At 39.5% G+C, this 17,870-nt stretch overlaps 1 protein-coding gene across 5 annotated transcripts in view; it reads right to left on the bottom strand.

The window, feature by feature from the left end:
- Window positions 1-17,870, bottom strand: part of RAB3GAP2 (RAB3 GTPase activating non-catalytic protein subunit 2) — a 99,165-nt gene that overhangs the window by 67,266 nt on the left and 14,029 nt on the right. For 4 of the 5 annotated variants that reach the window (XM_037014471.2, XM_037014473.2, XM_037014474.2 and 1 more), the window contains exon 2: window positions 9,648-9,712. The exons of the other annotated variant lie outside the window; for it this stretch is intronic. In XM_037014471.2, the coding sequence (XP_036870366.2) occupies window positions 9,648-9,712 (65 nt within the window). The remainder of the gene's footprint in view (window positions 1-9,647; window positions 9,713-17,870) is intronic. 5 annotated transcript variants of the gene reach the window in all.

Raw genomic sequence — 17,870 nt, 5'->3', positions numbered from 1 at the left:
AATATTCAACATAGCCGTCAAGGTCAGCAAACGGCTTTTTTCCTCCAGTTGGCAAAGCACTCCCAGCCCCCTCCTCCCCTCCTCCAGGCTCCCCTTTTGCCCTGCACATGCTGAAATGCCACATATCAAAATAATATAAATTGCTCCCCTTGTTTGTGCTCAGGGCTCAGACCTTGGGAGATCACTCCCCTCTGGGCCCGCCAGTGTGAGAATAAAACCTCAGCACTCCAAGACCTCCGGGTGCCACTTGGTTCTTCCGTCAGTGAACCAGTCCAGGTTTTCCAGTATTTCTGGTAACACTCCTACTGGAAACAACTCCTTAGCTAAATCCTATGAAGAGAGTAGAAAGTAACCAGCAATAAAAGGAAGAGGGGAGGAGATGAGAGGAGGCAGGAGACAGGTAGGGGCGGACAAGGAAATATTCCCAGACTAGTCCGTTCCTATTTTTCTAGGAAACCTTGAATTCAACATGGTCAAAGGTCTAGAAGCAAGAGAGTCCAAGTGAGGAGCTACTGCCAAAGCCACGTCCAACAGTGGGAAGGTAAAAGATGACGCTGCGGGCAGGCAGTTGATGATGCACTGTAATACGCTGTGCTGAGCAGCTTACACGTTATCTTGAAGGACACAGGGGAGTCCCTGAAGGATTTTTTGAGCAGTGAAGCTCCAGGTCAGATGTGCTCGCTCACGTGCTGTGCTCTCTCTCTCTCTCTCTCTGAAGTGTCCATATTTTTTAAACTCAAAAAAAACTTCAACAAGTAGCAATAAAAATGACAACATTCCAACTGACTTCAGCCACATCCTCCTCCATGTCTCTCCTTCCTCACCACCCCCCTCAAAACGGAGACAAAAGTTGCCCAAAAGTGCTGTCTTTACAGCCTGGTATGCACTCCAAGTGTTGTTTAAGTTCCATTTCATTTCATTATAAGTGCTGATTAAGATACAGTAAATCAATTTCCCCACAAGTCAAGAGACACAGTTTGAGCTACATGGCTCTAAGCCAGGGCTTCTCAACCTCCACACTGTTGACATTAAGGGCAGGATAATTCTCCACAGTGGGGGGCTGCCCTGTGCATTTTAGGGTGTTTAGCAGCTTCTCTGGTCTCTGCTCACTACGATGCCAGTAGTACCCCAGTGTGACAACAAAGACTGTCAACAGACATCGCCATACATCCCCTAGGGAGTAAACCGCCCCAACTGAGCACAACTGCTCTAGGCAACAGAAGGAAAAAGCGAGGTAGGAAGATGGGCCAGTGAGCCCCAGTAGAGACTCAGCTGACAGAGGGATGATGCTTACTTAGGGTCTCAATACAGCTCAGTACAGGGCAGGAACACACAGAGGAGTCGCAGCAGACGTACACACCAAGAATAAGGAGTGTGGGCCTATCTGAGGTAGTCGCTGTGTCAGGTTGTCCAGGGGAGCCTAAGTCCAAGCACAAGGAACCTACTGCAAGTGCCGGCACAGCAGAGAGAGGACAGCCTCTCCAGAAGGGATCGCAGTGAGCCGGTACTGGGTTTCACAGCAAAGCCTTAATTCCCAATTCATCAAGGAAGCTCAGGGAGGAAAGAGGGCCCAGTAAGAATGCTCTGTAACGTCACACAGCTGGAGTTTCAGCACACATTCAGTGGCCAACAAGATGCACGCTTACCATTTTGTTTTGTACTGTAAGGGCATTTACCTACCAATTAGTTTTTCTGAAACCTCCCCCACAATAATAGGGCCCACAGTCACTAATATTGCTCCTTTGAAGCTACTGATCCTAAAATAACACCATCAGATGACAAGGTGGTCCTTTTCCAGAGTGAGATGAAATTAAAAAACAAAAACGGCACCACCAGGAACTGCCTTGGTTTTCCACAGAAACTGGCACCTACGTACTTACTGACCTTGATATTGATGCTGGGGTTCTTGTTCGCGGAGTTGAGGAATGAACTTCACAAACACTCAAGGTAGGAGAGCAAGGCAGAGGCTTTTATTTAGAGATAAAGCGAGAGGACAGAGCTCCTGGCTCAGGCCAGGAGGGGACAAGAGAGCCCCTGGGTGGTGGGTTGTCTAGGGGTTTTACAGGAGGTTGAGAGACAAAGGGCTGGGGATGTACACCTGCTAAGTGGTTCCAAAATGTTTACCTTTGAAGAAACACTAAGTTTCTTATTAGTCTTTCTGGTTATTTACAAGAAATTTATTGCTCTTATTTCCTCCCAGGATAGCAGCTTCCTGGTCTGGGAGCATATCACTCAAGACTGCCTGCTTTGCTCCCAAGGTGGGCTGAGTTATTGTCTGTTTGTTAAAGAGTATGTTAAGAAAGTTACTTTTGAACAAATTGGGTTTTAAAATGCAATCTTATTTTTAAGATGGAATTCTTCCTGTTTGTTTTGGGCTTGCTTGTTAGATTTTCCACGTGGTAAATCACTTGACTAGGGCTGGAGACACTTGACTAGGGCTGGAGGAAGAAAAGCAGCACTGGTAAAGTCAGAAAAATAAACTGGGCCCCCCAGCAGGCCAGAGCAAACCCCACAATGGATTATCTTGCTTTGTTTTTTCCAGAGGCCCTCACTCTGCTCTAAGCCCACCATCCCTGTCTCAACATTAAATGCATCCATTGGCTATAAAACACAATCCCTGTTTGGGAGGGGTGGAGGGAGAGAATGCATAATTTTATTTAAATATGGCCTAAACTTTGAGCATTTCTATTTTAATTGAGACTAATAGAATTTTTTCTTAATTTGTACAAATTTGGAAGCCACCACCAATGTGGATTATGAAAAGGAATTCCTTCTCAATAGCTAGGGCTATACCATAAATTAAAATTTTTTCTTTCTTTTGATTTTAAGTCCAAAGATTTGTCAAGTGATACTTCTTTCACAGAGTACCAGATGCTAAAATTGCAGCAATTTACCCAGCCTTTCAGTTACGGCTGGCCACTACAGCGTAAACATGGTGGCCAACATGTTTTGCTGTATCAGCTTCTGTGGTGACTAGACAGCCATTGAAGTAGCCATGAGAGTTTTTCAAAGCTTTCAACTTTAGTATAACAAGTCTATCATTAGCATTTTATATTGTCACTGCTAGTGAGCTAAGCCACTGTTCACAGCCACATATTATAGTGGTGCCAGGAGAGTCCAGGATAATTAAAGGGCTGTCAGCACATTCATGTAATTCTCAGTAGTGTACCATCTAAATCATAAAAATAAAAGTCATGTACACTTTTTAAACAAATACAGAAGTGCTTCAGCAATTTTGAAACACAAAAACTAAACATACCATATAAATACATTTTTCATGTTTTTCTAGTCTGCCATTAACAAACATAATGCCCAAAGTTTCTCGGATTTGCTCTTTAAGTAGTAGGACATTTTATTCCTAAACAAAATTTTATTTAAAGCATCAATAAATGAAAACAGCAGAGACAAGGAGCTCTACGGCTTCTCTGCAGAACCTTAGAGCTCTCCTAACAGAGCACAAGAAGTATTGGTCCAGGCCATTTTCAGATCACAGACTAAATTTGTCAAATGAAGCTCTCAAGGTCTTTTCAAAATTAAAATGGGACAAGGCAAGAACTCTTCCTCAATTTGACTACAAGTTTGATTACAGATAACCCAAAGAATTTACAAATAAAATGAGTCAGTAACAAAATCCCACAACTCAATTTCAATTTTTAAAATTACTTTTCTTCCTAACTTCAGGTAACTAACTATACTTCAGAACTCTCACAGTTTTATTTGAACTGTCAATTCAAGTAGGATTAATTCTAGTATTTTTTAATTTTATTAAAATATTCCATTTTTATAGGATGTTCTGTGTGCCCCTTCATTCAGTCATGGGCATAGCTGAAGACCTACATTTTCAACCCCTTGGCACGTTAATCCCAGTGGTTATTTTACATGGTAGGAAGTGTGTCGTTTGACTTTGTATTTTTGTGTAATACTTGAATTTTCTGTAAAAATGTGTCATTTTTACAAAACAAATCGATTAATACTTATAATTCCTTCATCTCACAAAACAATTATAGTGAAATTCCACACCTAAAAAGCACACCTCTATTTCCCGAGCAACTGTTTACATTGAATACCAAGTCTGTGTGCTGCTTCAGGGATCATGGGATATAGTAAAGTACCAAACAATTCCTGTCCAAAAGCTTTGCTATGTATTTGGACAAATTAGACTAATCAACAAGAAACAATTCAAAACCCAAACAAATCGATTAATACTTATAATTCCTTCATCTCACAAAACAATTATAGTGAAATTCCACACCTAAAAAGCACACCTCTATTTCCCGAGCAACTGTTTACATTGAATACCAAGTCTGTGTGCTGCTTCAGGGATCATGGGATATAGTAAAGTACCAAACAATTCCTGTCCAAAAGCTTTGCTATGTATTTGGACAAATTAGACTAATCAACAAGAAACAATTCAAAACCCAACAGAAGTCAGAATATACCTATAGTCAAGCTACATGCTATGGACCTTAGATTTCCATTCATGGTTGGTTATAAGAAAATAGATAATAGACCACAAAAAGATCTGTAAGTGAAAAACATGAACAGATGTCACTCATAAATTTAAAAATACAAATTAGAACACTGAAGAGACACTCCAAACCAATATGATTTAGCAAAGATTGAAGTCTGATAACATACTGGTGATCAACAACTCCAAAAAAATACCTGAGAAAAGCAGGCCTCTACACTACAAAAACACATTCATCTCCCCTACTTTTGTTTCCCAGTATTAAAAAAAATATATATGGGTACAGAGAAATATTTCATGTCTATAAAGTAAACAACCATACACAGTGATGAGAGGCAATTGGGGCTGAGCTCTTCTCCTACCTGTAACAGAGATCAGAGAAAGGCAATCCCATAGAGTGCTGTCTGGAATACAAACAGAGGCTTTGGGAAGCACCACTCAACAATTTCTATTCAAATTTAGAATATGTATACCTTAGCAATTTCACTTCTAGAAACTGATTCTAAAGGAAAATAAAGAATTGCTATCATTTATTGAGCACCTACTATGTTCTAAGTACTACTCTAAGCACACCTCAGTTGATTCTTTTAACAATCCCGTGGGCTGGTATTGTTATCAGTCACACATTAAGAATGAGGTAACTGAACCCAGAGAAGTTAGGTGACTCACCCAAGGTTTCACAATCATGAAGTGGCAACGTTGGGGTAGAAATTCCAGCCGCCTGAAGCCCAATCATCACACTTACATGCACATGTGTACCCAAAGATGCATGGCAGATGTAAAGATGAGGACAGCACTGCTTGTGGTTAAAACAAAAAAAGAAAGGAAACAAAAAAGAAAAAGAGCAAACAAAAATGAAATGTCCCTCAACAGGGCACAGGGATGTGAACCACAGCATGTCTGTACGATGAGATACGGAGTATTCCTTTAGAAGAAATGGATGGTTTCTATCTGCAGATACAGAAAAACCTCCAAATTACACTGAACGGAAAGAGCAAGTGGTGGAACAATATGTAAAAATGAAGTCTAGATGGACTTTCACACAGAGAGGAATTAAACACATGAATTTTATTCTCACTCTCCCTGCCAATCTCAACCCCACTAAAAACAACAGTAAAAGAGTTTGTTTAAAGGAAAAAACCAGTAAGGTAAAAAGAACAAAGGAAAACCAAGTGAACAGGTGGGAACTGAGTTTAAAGTCCCTAAAGAGTGAATCCTCCTAAACTGATGGAGAGTAACTGAGAGAAACAATTCAACTGAGAGGCAACCCCAGGGACACTGCAAAACGGCCAACAGGCTGAGGGCTTCAGTGCCCGCTCCAGAGGACATGAGGGCTACGATGGGGCTAAAACCAGGAGGCTTGGCTCGAGTATGTTTAAGCAGCAGTTGCGCCTCCAGAACCCTTCCCCAACCCACCAGGTCAGATGACTGCCCCTCCCTCACTGGCAGAGGCCCAGATGCCCATCACCCAGCCCAAACTAACTAAATGAAGCTCCCCTGTAGGAATGCTTGAGGAGTACAGAGCAAGGAGAGGTGGTGGCTGGCTGCAGGCAGCATGGACCTGAAATAGATCTCTCTTAAACATTTAGGCATAAACAATGCCACCAAGAGTGAGGCTGCACTACTTGTAGGTCAGTGGCCAAAAACTCAGGGAATAACCTTTGTTTGTTGGCAAGTAATCCTTTACCTGCACTTCTACACTAGTAGGTCACTTCACCAGAATCCACTAAAACCAAATCGATGGCAATACAGTTTTGAAGTTGCCAAAAGAGGCCCAGAAATTTTAAGAACAACAGGGAGGAAAGACAGACGGGGGTAGTTTCATTAAAAGCTTTCTGAACTTGGGCGCACTGACCACTGGCGCTGGGTAACTCCTGGTTTTGGACGGCTGTCCTGTGTGCTGTCAGATGCTCAGCAACATCCCTGGCCCCTGCTCACTGACATGCACCTTCCCTCAGGCTGAGGCAGCCAAACATGTCTCTACCCATTGCCAGATGTGTCCTACGGGACAAAATCAGCCCTCATGGAGAATCACTAGACAGCACCCAGCCTGTGTCAGTGCTGCGAGGGGGGTCATCGGCAGAGCGCCTCTAGCAGCTGAAGGAGCAGAGTCCCACGGAGAGCCCGCCTCAGGAAGGACAGCCTCTGGAGGCCCCAGCCCCGGCCCCGAGAAAGGAGGGCACGCCCTTAGTATGACTTGAGTGCTTCTCCTTCTGCTCTGGCCAATCTGGTGCTTAGGTGTCTTGCATGGTAGAGAGCACCGGAGTCCAATGACACGAAAAGAAGGCAAAATCATTTCTGATATAATCTCAGATTATGTCTAATCAGGTCATGCTATATGCTATTATGCCTCAGCCCATAAACAAACATCTCTGGGGGGCCTCAATCTGACCAGCATGCTTTCATTCCCTGGTAATCTGTTAAATCATAACTGCTCTGTAAACTGCATTGTATCACTTTCCATACACAGATGGGGCACACTCCTAAGTGTCTTGTGAATGGAAATTCTCCACACTTCTCTCTCTGCACCCGGAACCTTCAGTGTTTCCTGTTCCAGAAACCACTGACAAGCAAATCCTTGATTCCATACTTCTACCCTTTGGTCTTAATACACCAGTGAAGGAAAGCTCCTTAAACCTGCCTTGCCACTTAAAATTGAACCTTGTCAAGCTTCTTCCCAAACTGCCTGGATTTGCATTGTAGAATGAGGCTGAGCAAAATAACCCCCTCTAATCACTTCTTTCCCAAAGCAAAAAAAAAATGATAATCCCTTCTAAAAGCCCTTGGAACACTGTAAGAAATATAGCAAAGCTCTTTACTATTTGTTATAGGATCATTAATTGGTAGATGTTGTAAAAAAACTATTTTCCTTTCCAATTTCCCCAAGCCACACATTATCTGTCATGCTGCCCACTTAAAATTAGGTTAGCAGATAGGAAGATCTTCGTCTTGCCTTGTCCTCCATTCTGAAAGCCTACTCTGTTTGCCTTTTCAATCTTCAGTGTATTTACTTATAGGCAAGTAGGAATTCCTGAACCTTCTTCTTTGCACTTATACACATAAAAGTTATGCCCAACACAAATTTATTATTTGCACACTGCCATGGACTCACTGTATCCCCCCAAATTCATATGTTGAGCCCTAACTCCCAGTGGGACTGTATCTGGACATTGGGCCTTTAAGAGGAAATTAAGGTTCAGTGAGGTCACACGGGCAGGGCCCTACTCCAACAGACTGGCCTCCTAAGAGGCACAGAAGGTACCCCAGAACTGCCTCTCTTGCTTGTACACAGAGGAGAGGCCGTGTGAGGACACAACAAGAATGCAGTCAGGAAAGGAAGAGGGGTCTCACCAGAAACCAACCCTGACAGCACCCTGGCTTCTAGCCAGGACTTTCAGCTTCCAGAACTGTGAGAAAATAAATTTCTATTGTTTAAGCGTGTGGTATTGTGTTATGTTAGTCAAGCAGACAAATACAGACATGAAATATCTATAGAAGAAAAGCATGTGTCCTCTTCAATAATAGAAGCCATCATTAAAGGCCCTTTGGCCACCAATGTCAAAGAACCATACTTTCTTGGATGTGGCCAGCTACTGCTGATAATACATATTAGAATATGCTTTCTTCATAAAGCCCTTATTACAGGTGATCTCTCAGAATCAGAAAGCTAAAGAGGCTTTCTCCTTTCCTAAATAAACCCTATTCAGATCCCGGATAGTAAACCTCTCTGATTACAAAAGCCCATTATTCTCTTCTGACATAAAAACAACAACTCCTCTCCAAGGTCTATCAGACTTACGGAGATAAAAAGCACCTCAAAGTTTTTATACTTTTGTATGTAAACTGTGCAAGTTGGGCTCAGTAGCTGCCAGTTTAGAATAAACTCCCAGTTCACAAAGCCCTACATCAGGCCTGCTTGCTTCTCGAAGTGCAGCTTGCAGCCATCTCAGTCCTGCCGAGGGCCTCTTCATGTTCCGTCAGACTCCAAGCCCCTTCCTGCCCCACACCTCAGCATGAGCTACTGCCCTGGCCTGAAATGCTCATGGCCAGAGCTTCACCTCATTGACTCCCTGTTGTTTTCCAGGCCTCAGCTTAAATGTCACATCCCCTAGAAAGCCTTCCCAGACCACCCAGTCAACAGGAGTCACTGTTCGCTTGCTATCACACCAGCAGCTGAATTCTCTGTGCAACTACTCTCACCATTTGATACTTCCATTTTTATTTCTTAAAAAATCTCTCTCTCCCGATTAGAGAGCAAGCTGCTGGGAACAGGGATGATAAGACCTTTCCAGTATATATGCTCATTCTTTTTCCTTATAAAAAAAATCCTGATTTTGCTCAGGTATCCACTCCTTCGCTGTGCAGCCCTGGGCCTCAGGAGAGGCTGACCCCTTTATCCCCCAACTCTAGGCAATGGTATGACTGACCAATGAGAATCTCTTATCCCTGGCCAGTGACTAGCTCAGAACTGAGTATTCAGAGCAAGTCTGGCCAAGAAGACCTGAGACAGGGCCTTTAGAGGCTTCTGAGAAAGCTGCTCCCTCTCCAGAAAGGGTCATGGAAAGCCACAGCCCTTTTTCTCCCTCTGGTCATGAATGAAGAAACATTTCTCCAAATCACACCTGTGGGAGGAATAAGGATGAGCAACACTGTCCGAGCGGAGTCGACAGAAGGAAAGAAGGTGAGTCCTTGATGACACAGTTGAATCAGCCTGACCAGCCAACCCGGGAGTCCACACTCCCCCCTGCTTCCTTCTATGGTGGAATGAATATCCTTGTCATTTAAGCCAAGTTAGGTTCAAGTTTTCTATTACTTATGTGAAAATACACTAACATTAGCAGAGACTTTGTCTACTGTGCTCATTGCTATGTTCCCAACACCTAGAAAAATGCCTGCAAATGGTGGGCACTTAACAAACATATGCTGAGTGCATAGGTGAAAGAGTCTAAAAGAAAAATAGTAAAGGAGAAAGAATCATAAAACAGCCGTTCTACATTCAGCCCACTAAGCTATACGGTCATTAAGTCCTTCAGAACAGCTGTCTACTTAGGTAGAATTAAGCACAAAAACCTTCTTGACAGAGATTTTAAAATGTCAGCCTAACACTGAAGTATGTCCCCATCATTACGAAAGGCAAACGCCACTACCAAAGAGCACACATGCATTCATAAAGACTTACAGGTTCTTGGGGTTCAGTTTCTTCCCATGCTCCCCAACCATCATCTTCCCAGTTTGTTGGTTTACCTATTTTAAAAAGGATGAAAAGTGCTTACATAAAATATATATAGGGCTTAAAATATTTTAAAAACATTTTCTCTAAATGTAATAGAATCAACCACTGATATATACTATGTATTATGTAAATATAATACTGATATTAGGAAAGAAAACCATGAAAACTATCCTATAATCAGGATTTTGTGGCATGTAATAAAACTCAGGAAACATTTGACATGAATTTCCGGATCTACATAAACTGTGCAAGTTATATGGATATTTAGAGATTATCCACATTAAAATCAAACTGCAAAGGTAACTTTAAAAAAATCTTTAAATTACAAATATTTGTTAAGACATTTGACAAATTAAAATACACATTTTAACAAGAACACACCTAAACTTTCATACAGATGTCTTAACTAGTGCCTTGTTTTCTGATTAGACAAGGTTATCAATGAAAAAGAAAACTGAACTTTGAAACAAGACTGTGTATTATTCTCCGCTCTTTTCTGATACTCTGTGATTTCTTACAAATGAAGTAATCTCTCAGATGAAAATGAGAAGTTCAACAAACACTGCAAGAAGGAGTTAAAATTCCCAGATAGGATTAGAGTCTAGTCCCCCTTGTCTTGTTTTTATATACAGCCCATGTCTTGTTTTTATATACAGTTCACCCTTGAACAACATGGGTTTGAAATGTGTAGACCCACTTATATGCAGATTTTCTCAACAAATAAATTGGAAAAGTTTTGGAGATTTGAACAATTTGAAATAAGAATACATTTCACAGTACATATAACATACAAAACATGTGTTAATCAACGATTTATGTTATTGGTAAGGCTTCTAGTCAATAGCAGGCTATTGGTAGTTAAGTTTTGGGGGAGTCAAATGTCATATATAAATTTTCAACTGCCAGGGGATTCAGGGCCCCTAACTTCTGTGTTAACTGCAATTGTCTTTAAATTTTGCTCCTGTGATAGCACAACAGAACAGAAGAAACAGAACTATCATTTTTTGAGCAACTACTCTGAGACAAACATTAGATGCTTTATATGTTATTGAGACAGGGACTGTGGGTGCTGTCAGAGTAAAGTGAGGGCCTCTGGAAAAAGACCCCTACCAAACCTCCATATTAAACAATTAAGCAAAGTCAGAGCCACATTAATTCTCTAAAGTAAAATATCAAACTAAGAATATAAGCATTCCTCAATAAAGGTTAGTTAAAACTAAAAAGCCAGGAATAACCTGGCCTGAAATGTTTGAACATCCCCCAGATAAGAAAATACCTCAGCACAGTCCATGTCTTGTTTGTGTCAATTAAATGAGGCTATTGTAAAATTTACTTTAGCCTGCTAAAAAGCCCAGTTTATCTTTAACTTTACCCAAATGCTGTTTTTCCTCCTTCAGCCCTAATCAAGTCACTAACTCAGCTCACCTTCAAAGCAAGACAAGCAGCCTTGACTGATACGCTCCCAAACCAAGACACTGCTACTCTCAGAAAGGATCAAAGCAGTAAATTTATATTAACTCTGCAAAACAGTCTGGAAAACTGATAAGAAACTTAGTGTCTCTTTAAAGATAAACATTTAGAGACCATCTGATGGATCTACTTCCCTAGCTCTTTGTCTTCAACCACCTATAAGTCCCCTAGACAACGTACCACCCAGGGCTCTCTTGTCCCCTCCTGTCTGTCCTCTCACTGTATCTCTCAATAAAAGTCTCCCTGGCTCTCCTACCTTGACTATTTGCTAAGCTTATTCTTCGACTCCGCAAACAAGAACCCTGGCATCATTACTACCTCAAATTAAATTAAAAATCAGGTAAAATTCAAATAAAATGTGGAAAGAGCAGGAAGCTACATATTTATGAGTTAAGGCCTTAGAATCAGATTGCCTAGGTTCATATCCTGGATCCAGCACCTTCCAGCGTGTGACCTAGAACAAATTACCCCAGTTCTATAAGCTTTAGTTCCCTCACCAGAAAAGCCTGGAAAATAACAGTACCTACATCTAGTAGGGTTGTTACAAGGATTTAAATCAGATAGTATACTAAAGTCCTCAGGGCCTGATACATAGTAAGTTCTCAATGCTAGTCATCAAGATGTAGCCATTTAAATGTGACAAAATATAAATAAAATATTGTATTTAAACCAGCTTCAAAATTCTGGGGAAAGAAGAATCCATCTAAAAGATGGGACTGAACCTGTTATCTAGGATGCTTACAGTAGGGAAGAAGCAAATAGAATTTTCACTTACATAAAAGATTTTAAAAGTTGCTAAAATCAATTATATACAGATGATTAAAAAATGTCACAACAGGCTGGTACTTAGAATCATTGCTTAATTAGCTTTGTGGTAATAGTCTCATCTTCGATACTTAAATACCAAACAATTACTTCTTAATATGCCAAGTACATTGCCAGGCATATATTAAGTCCTAAAGTAGTACTATGAGTTGGTTAAATCGTACAACTTAATAGATTTCCCTAAACACATCAATTAAGCAATTTAACAAATGCTGTTAAATACCATGTGCCAAACCCTGTAGCTGAAACAGACAAAAATACAAACATACTCCTTGTCCTTAAAAAGATTATATGATCTAGTGTAGGGGACAAACATGTAACTATAATACACAGTGAGTGCTCAAATCAACTATGAGAACATGGATGAGGCAACGAGAGAGATGAAAAAATACAGTGAAGAGTCATCTTAAACTAAGTCCTTAAAAAGTGGCCAGACTTCTCAATTATACTTGAAAAAAAACCTCAACATGAGCAAAGACAGAGACAAAAAGATGCAATGCACATGGAGCTGTTATCACACACTAATAACAAATGTATTCAGCATTTCTATATGCCTAAGTGCTTTGTAGATATTAACTCACCTAAGCATGGCCAGGATTCTATCATACCCCTTATACAATGAGGAAAACAGATTACTTAGTTGACCAAGATCACAGAGGATTAAGTGGCAGAGTAGGGTTTGAGCCACATCTGCCTGAGTTCCAAAGCCCATGCTCACAAGTATTCTACTATCCATACTCCTCCTAGGGTTTATGAAGAAGGATTAAGATTAGGAAACAGTGGAATTTAGAGTTAAGGCCAAAAGTAAAAGAATACTGATTATTTTAAAATAGAAACATCCCCATGATACTGAATTTGGAAAAATTTTTTTGCAACCTGGAAAATTACAGTTTGTTCTCGGCAATCTAACTCAGTTAGGCAATCTCTTTATTCTGCTAATTTTTCCATTGCATCAAAAACAACTGCCTTATCGTAAGCTGATGCCATCTCTGCCATCCCATTACACAGTTTTAGAAAATGCACTCTTTCTTATACAAGAAAGCAAAGTTCCTAGAAAAGTTTATCATTCTAAAATCCACAATTCGATTTTTAAGTTGCTATAAAAATAATGTATTTAATCAAATTATAACAATCTCAGAAAGACGAAGTAGTCTTTGAAGCACTTCACAAAGGTTGGCAATCACTGATTCATGTGTTCATTCAACAGCCACAGCATCTTTTATGTGTTGGGCACTACGCTAAGTAATGGAGATACAAAAGCAAAGAAGTCTTCAAAGAGCTTAGTTTGTGCATTTAGGCTCCAATGAGTGCCGTACAAAAGAAAACTATAAAAAAATGTTATTTCTCCTCCACTGGTACAAAAAGTACCTGACTCAATCTACAAATGACTCATAGAATCAACAGAAGACAGTAGCAATTTAATTTCCTGACCCTGCAGAAACCCAATATCTCTTCATGGCTCAATTCAAAACACCTTGAGAAAGACCTTGAGAAATACTTTCTTCACATAAGATATTTGAGTTCATGACGGTCCACTTATTTCTCAATGCCTTTCACTGGGGAACTTCTATTAACAAGAAGAAAAGAGAATTTAATCAGGCATTTTCCACTACAACAGGAATACATTATCCAAAGAAGTCATGGGTACAAACAGGATAAAAGAAGATGGCACAGAACTATTACTCAGGTAGCTTAAAAATGTTTTTGAAGGCTGGTCTAAAATCATATTTACTTATAATACTATCATAAAATGCATTCCAAATTCCAGTCAACTTAAAAATGGAAAACATTAAAAAAAAAGGAAACATTTGCAAACTAGGTACTACCCTTGGTGGCTATTACTATTCAGTGCTAGTGACACAGTTTTTGCAGCCTCCTGACTTCTGTTGAAAATCATCTGATACTGTTTTGCAGGCTGCTGACAGCTATTGTGGGCTCTTGAAGTATTGGAATCTCAGCATTTTACCAGTTACTTCTTATGCCTTCAAATTATGCATGTAGGCCAAGCATACTGTTAAGAAAACAAAAACAGAAACATATGGTTTATACTGAAAAAACGGCTGATGAATGACTAATAAAGTTGCCATTCATGTGAAGAATTTTATTCAGGCAAATCTATCCTTGTGGTAACTTTTCTACAAAGGATGATGTTCCTCAATATATACCATTAGCAGTGTTTTTGAAGTGATCATTGATCAAGGTTGTAGATAACCAAAGCAATGTGGTTAACATATATCTGAGAACTGTGCACTGTTTAATGTTCAATATAGAACATTACTGCAAGGACTTGGAGTAGATTTTGTGCATTCATGAAAAAATAAGTCTAATTTACTTTTATGATCGATTATGATAGAGAAAAAGCTAAAAATAGTTCACCATCGTCTCTTAGAGTGTAAGTAGATCAAAAACTCATACAGGCCAGGGTAATTTGAAAGTCCCAAGCTCTGGTGTAACTTAAGAGGTTAAGTCAGTTTAACAAAATGTACTACAGAAAATGGACACCAGCACAGGCAACTGTAGGGTGGTCAGGGTCCAGTGTAAAACTTCCAAACACTTCACAAATCACCAAAACACAGAGCCCTTAGCATTTACTTAATTTCCTTAATGAGCTAAGTGGCACTCATTTCAAAGACTAGACTATAAACTATAGGGTGATTTTAAGTGTTTTTTCCTACTTATTCAATAAGTAGCAATCACCCAATCTCCAAAAAGCAACTGTTTAAATGACACTCATCAGCAGTGTGACACCTTTATTTTGCTCAAGTTCAATTCAATAAAATTGATCAGAAAATTAAGGAAATAGCATTCTTACTCATTGCTTTTAAGAACAGATTTACAGTCTCTTCTACAGACTCCTCTCCAGGTAGCCTTAAAAATCTCTGCAAGTAAGAGATTAAAATAATGATTTGGGATAACAGAAGTTTCAGGGTTGGCCCCACACTGCAAACCTAAGGTGCATCATTCTTGGGTCACACGCTGAGGAACACTAGCTTCAAAGATTAACTTCAATGCCAATCTAATCCGATCCTAAATACCCTTTTTTCTTTTGCTTATTGCTTACCTTCACCTTTCTTCTTATTCTTTCATTCCTGTTAAGACTCTTCACTCACTGGTGGGCAGTCTTTAGCAGCACCACCAATAAACATATAATGCAAGCCACACATGCATTATTTACTAGAACTTTAAATTTTAATTTGCCAGTACCCATATTTAAAAAGCAGAAATAGGTGAAATTAATTGGAATAACATTTAACAAAATAGAGCCAAAATATTGTCATTTCAATATGTCATCAATGTTATTTGTAAGAATTTTTTCATTGTTTTTCTTCACACTAAGTCTTCAAAATCTGAGTCTATTTTACTTAGAGCATATCTCAGTTTGCAAAGCCACATTTCAAGTGATCAACAGCACATGTGGCTGGTGGTTATAGTCTGAGCACAGATCTAAGACAACTATTAGGAATCTGGTGTCAAAATGTCTGGGTTGTATACCCAGTTTTACCCCTGAAGAGTAGTATGACTTTAGGTAACGGATCTAAACCTTCAGTGTGCCTCAGCTTCTGCTTTAGTAAAGTGGAGGTAATAACTGTGAGCTGCTGCCTCACACTGTTGTTGGAGTTAATATATGCTAAGCACTAGGGACAGTGCTTGCCAGGCAGACACCTTTAACGGCTGTTAAGATGATCCATCTCCAAATGCAATATCCTCACTCCTCACTCTCACCCTCGGCCTCTGCCTATCCTTTATTAGTTAATTAAAATGCATTCCCTTTGGTCTCTACCCCTCCAAATCCAATTTCTCCTCCAGGACTCAGATTAATCCTTCATAAGTTTTCTTGCATCCACCAGTGTTCTTCCCCTCTTGTGAAAACACAGCATTTGATTATATTTTTCTTTCAGAACTTGATTATACACTACTTTAGGTCATTTGTTGCATTGTTAACTTGTACTGATTTATCATAAGTGTACACTTTGCCTATACAACTAGCTATTAATCCTTGGAGGGCAGAGAATGTGCACACTGTATATGTGAAAATACACATATGTATATATTTTCAAGAACATCATAAATACATAGTAACTATTTGCTGAATGAATATAGTCTTTGGAAAATGGCCTTCTTACCCAAAACACTTCCCTATATGTCCCCATAAAAGCAGCAGGATTTAAATTAATATTCTGAAATGAAAAAATTAGATGTTGATTCTAAACCTTTTCATTTCCACAGAAACACAGAACAATAAAACTTTATTTTTTATGAACTTTATATGCACAGACTACATCCCAGATCAAAACCATCTTTTTCAAATAACTTTTCTATGTAAAATTATAATATTGATAATTCTATTCCACTCCATTTTAATTAGTGAGACAAAATAATTAAACAGCACCAACTCCTAGCTTTTTGATTAAGACAGAGCATTTTGTTGTAGTTCAAGACTCTGGAAAATATGGACAGTATGTAATTAAACCAAAACAAGTTCCAGAATATACATTTCATAACAGTGATATCCTAATGTAAAAATTAAAATATATCAATAAAATACATGAGCAGCACCTGTGTGTGTGTGTGTGTGTGTACACACATGAACTGTCTAAGTAGAAAGCCTGGAAGGATCCCTGCTGAGGCAGTATAACAGCGCTTTCTGTAATGATGGATGTGTTCTGTATCTGCCATGTCCAGTAAGATAGCCACTGGACACATGTGGTCATTGATCATTTGAAATGTAGCTAGTATGGATTGTTATTTTTATTTAATTTCATTAATTTAAATTTAAACAGCCACATGTCGGTAATGGTGACCACAGTGGACAGCACAGCACTACAGTTTTAACACCTGAAAGGTGGGATATGAGTAGCCAGAAGGTAGCTTTCACGCATGATTTTACAGACTTAAAAAAAAAACATACACAATGTGATAAAAGGTAACTGTCTCTCTCTTGACCTTGGATCCTCTCCTCTGGGGAATTTATATGTAATACCAAGGCTTACATGATACAAAGAAAAGTGATCTGTGTTCAAGGGACTGTTTCTGGTCTTCTTTTCAAAGGAAGACATTGGCAATGGTAGACATCTATGAGTTTCAAGGATTCTTTTCCATGAGGAAGGTTCATTTGGGGTCTCAATAGTTCCAAAAGCTATTAGCACAGTAATTGTTCAAAAAAATACCTGCTGTCTTAGAATTCCAGGACTGTCACTGTGTAGACCATTAAACAACACCCGAAGAATACCAATCTAAGGAAAGGATTAGCTCCCCTTTGGGAACAGAGCAATAGCCACCTACCTGGTCACTACTTCCACTATCAACCACCACTCCCATCCATTTTCCCCTTTGCTGACAAAAATAAAATCTCTGAAATCTTAGCCTGGCTAGCCGATTTCTCAGCTCAAATCTCTTTCATAGATTGCCAATGCTAAATCTATCGATTTTAAATTCTATCACCATTGCTACCAGGCCTTGGTCCCGTCTTGCCTTCTGATGGCCTTGATGTGGGCTTCTACAACCATTTCCTGAAGATCACCTGCCTTGCTAACTTTGAACTCTCAACCTATCCTTTTCACAGACACTAAATCCATCTATCTACAACTCAAATCTTGAAATGCTGTATTTTTGCTTAAAACTATTCATAGCTACTCTCTGCCTACAGCAAAGATTCCCAGTAAACTGCAAATGGATTATAGGTGAGTCAAGATACTGATCCTCTCAACTCTCAGGACAGCCAGGTAGGCCTGGGGCTACTGGAACCTCCAGCAGGTCACTTCCCACCATAAGCAGCTTTGTTTTATTTATTTTTATGACCTGTTTCTTTATTACCATACTAACTGATATACATTTTTATTATGTTAAAAAACATAATATATACTACCTTAACCA

This window comes from Manis javanica, chromosome 14 (genome assembly GCF_040802235.1).
Source record: "Manis javanica isolate MJ-LG chromosome 14, MJ_LKY, whole genome shotgun sequence".
In the NCBI taxonomy this organism is placed as follows: domain Eukaryota; kingdom Metazoa; phylum Chordata; class Mammalia; order Pholidota; family Manidae; genus Manis; species Manis javanica.
Note: the sequence above shows the minus strand (reverse complement) of the source record. Positions and strands in the feature narration are given on the sequence as shown.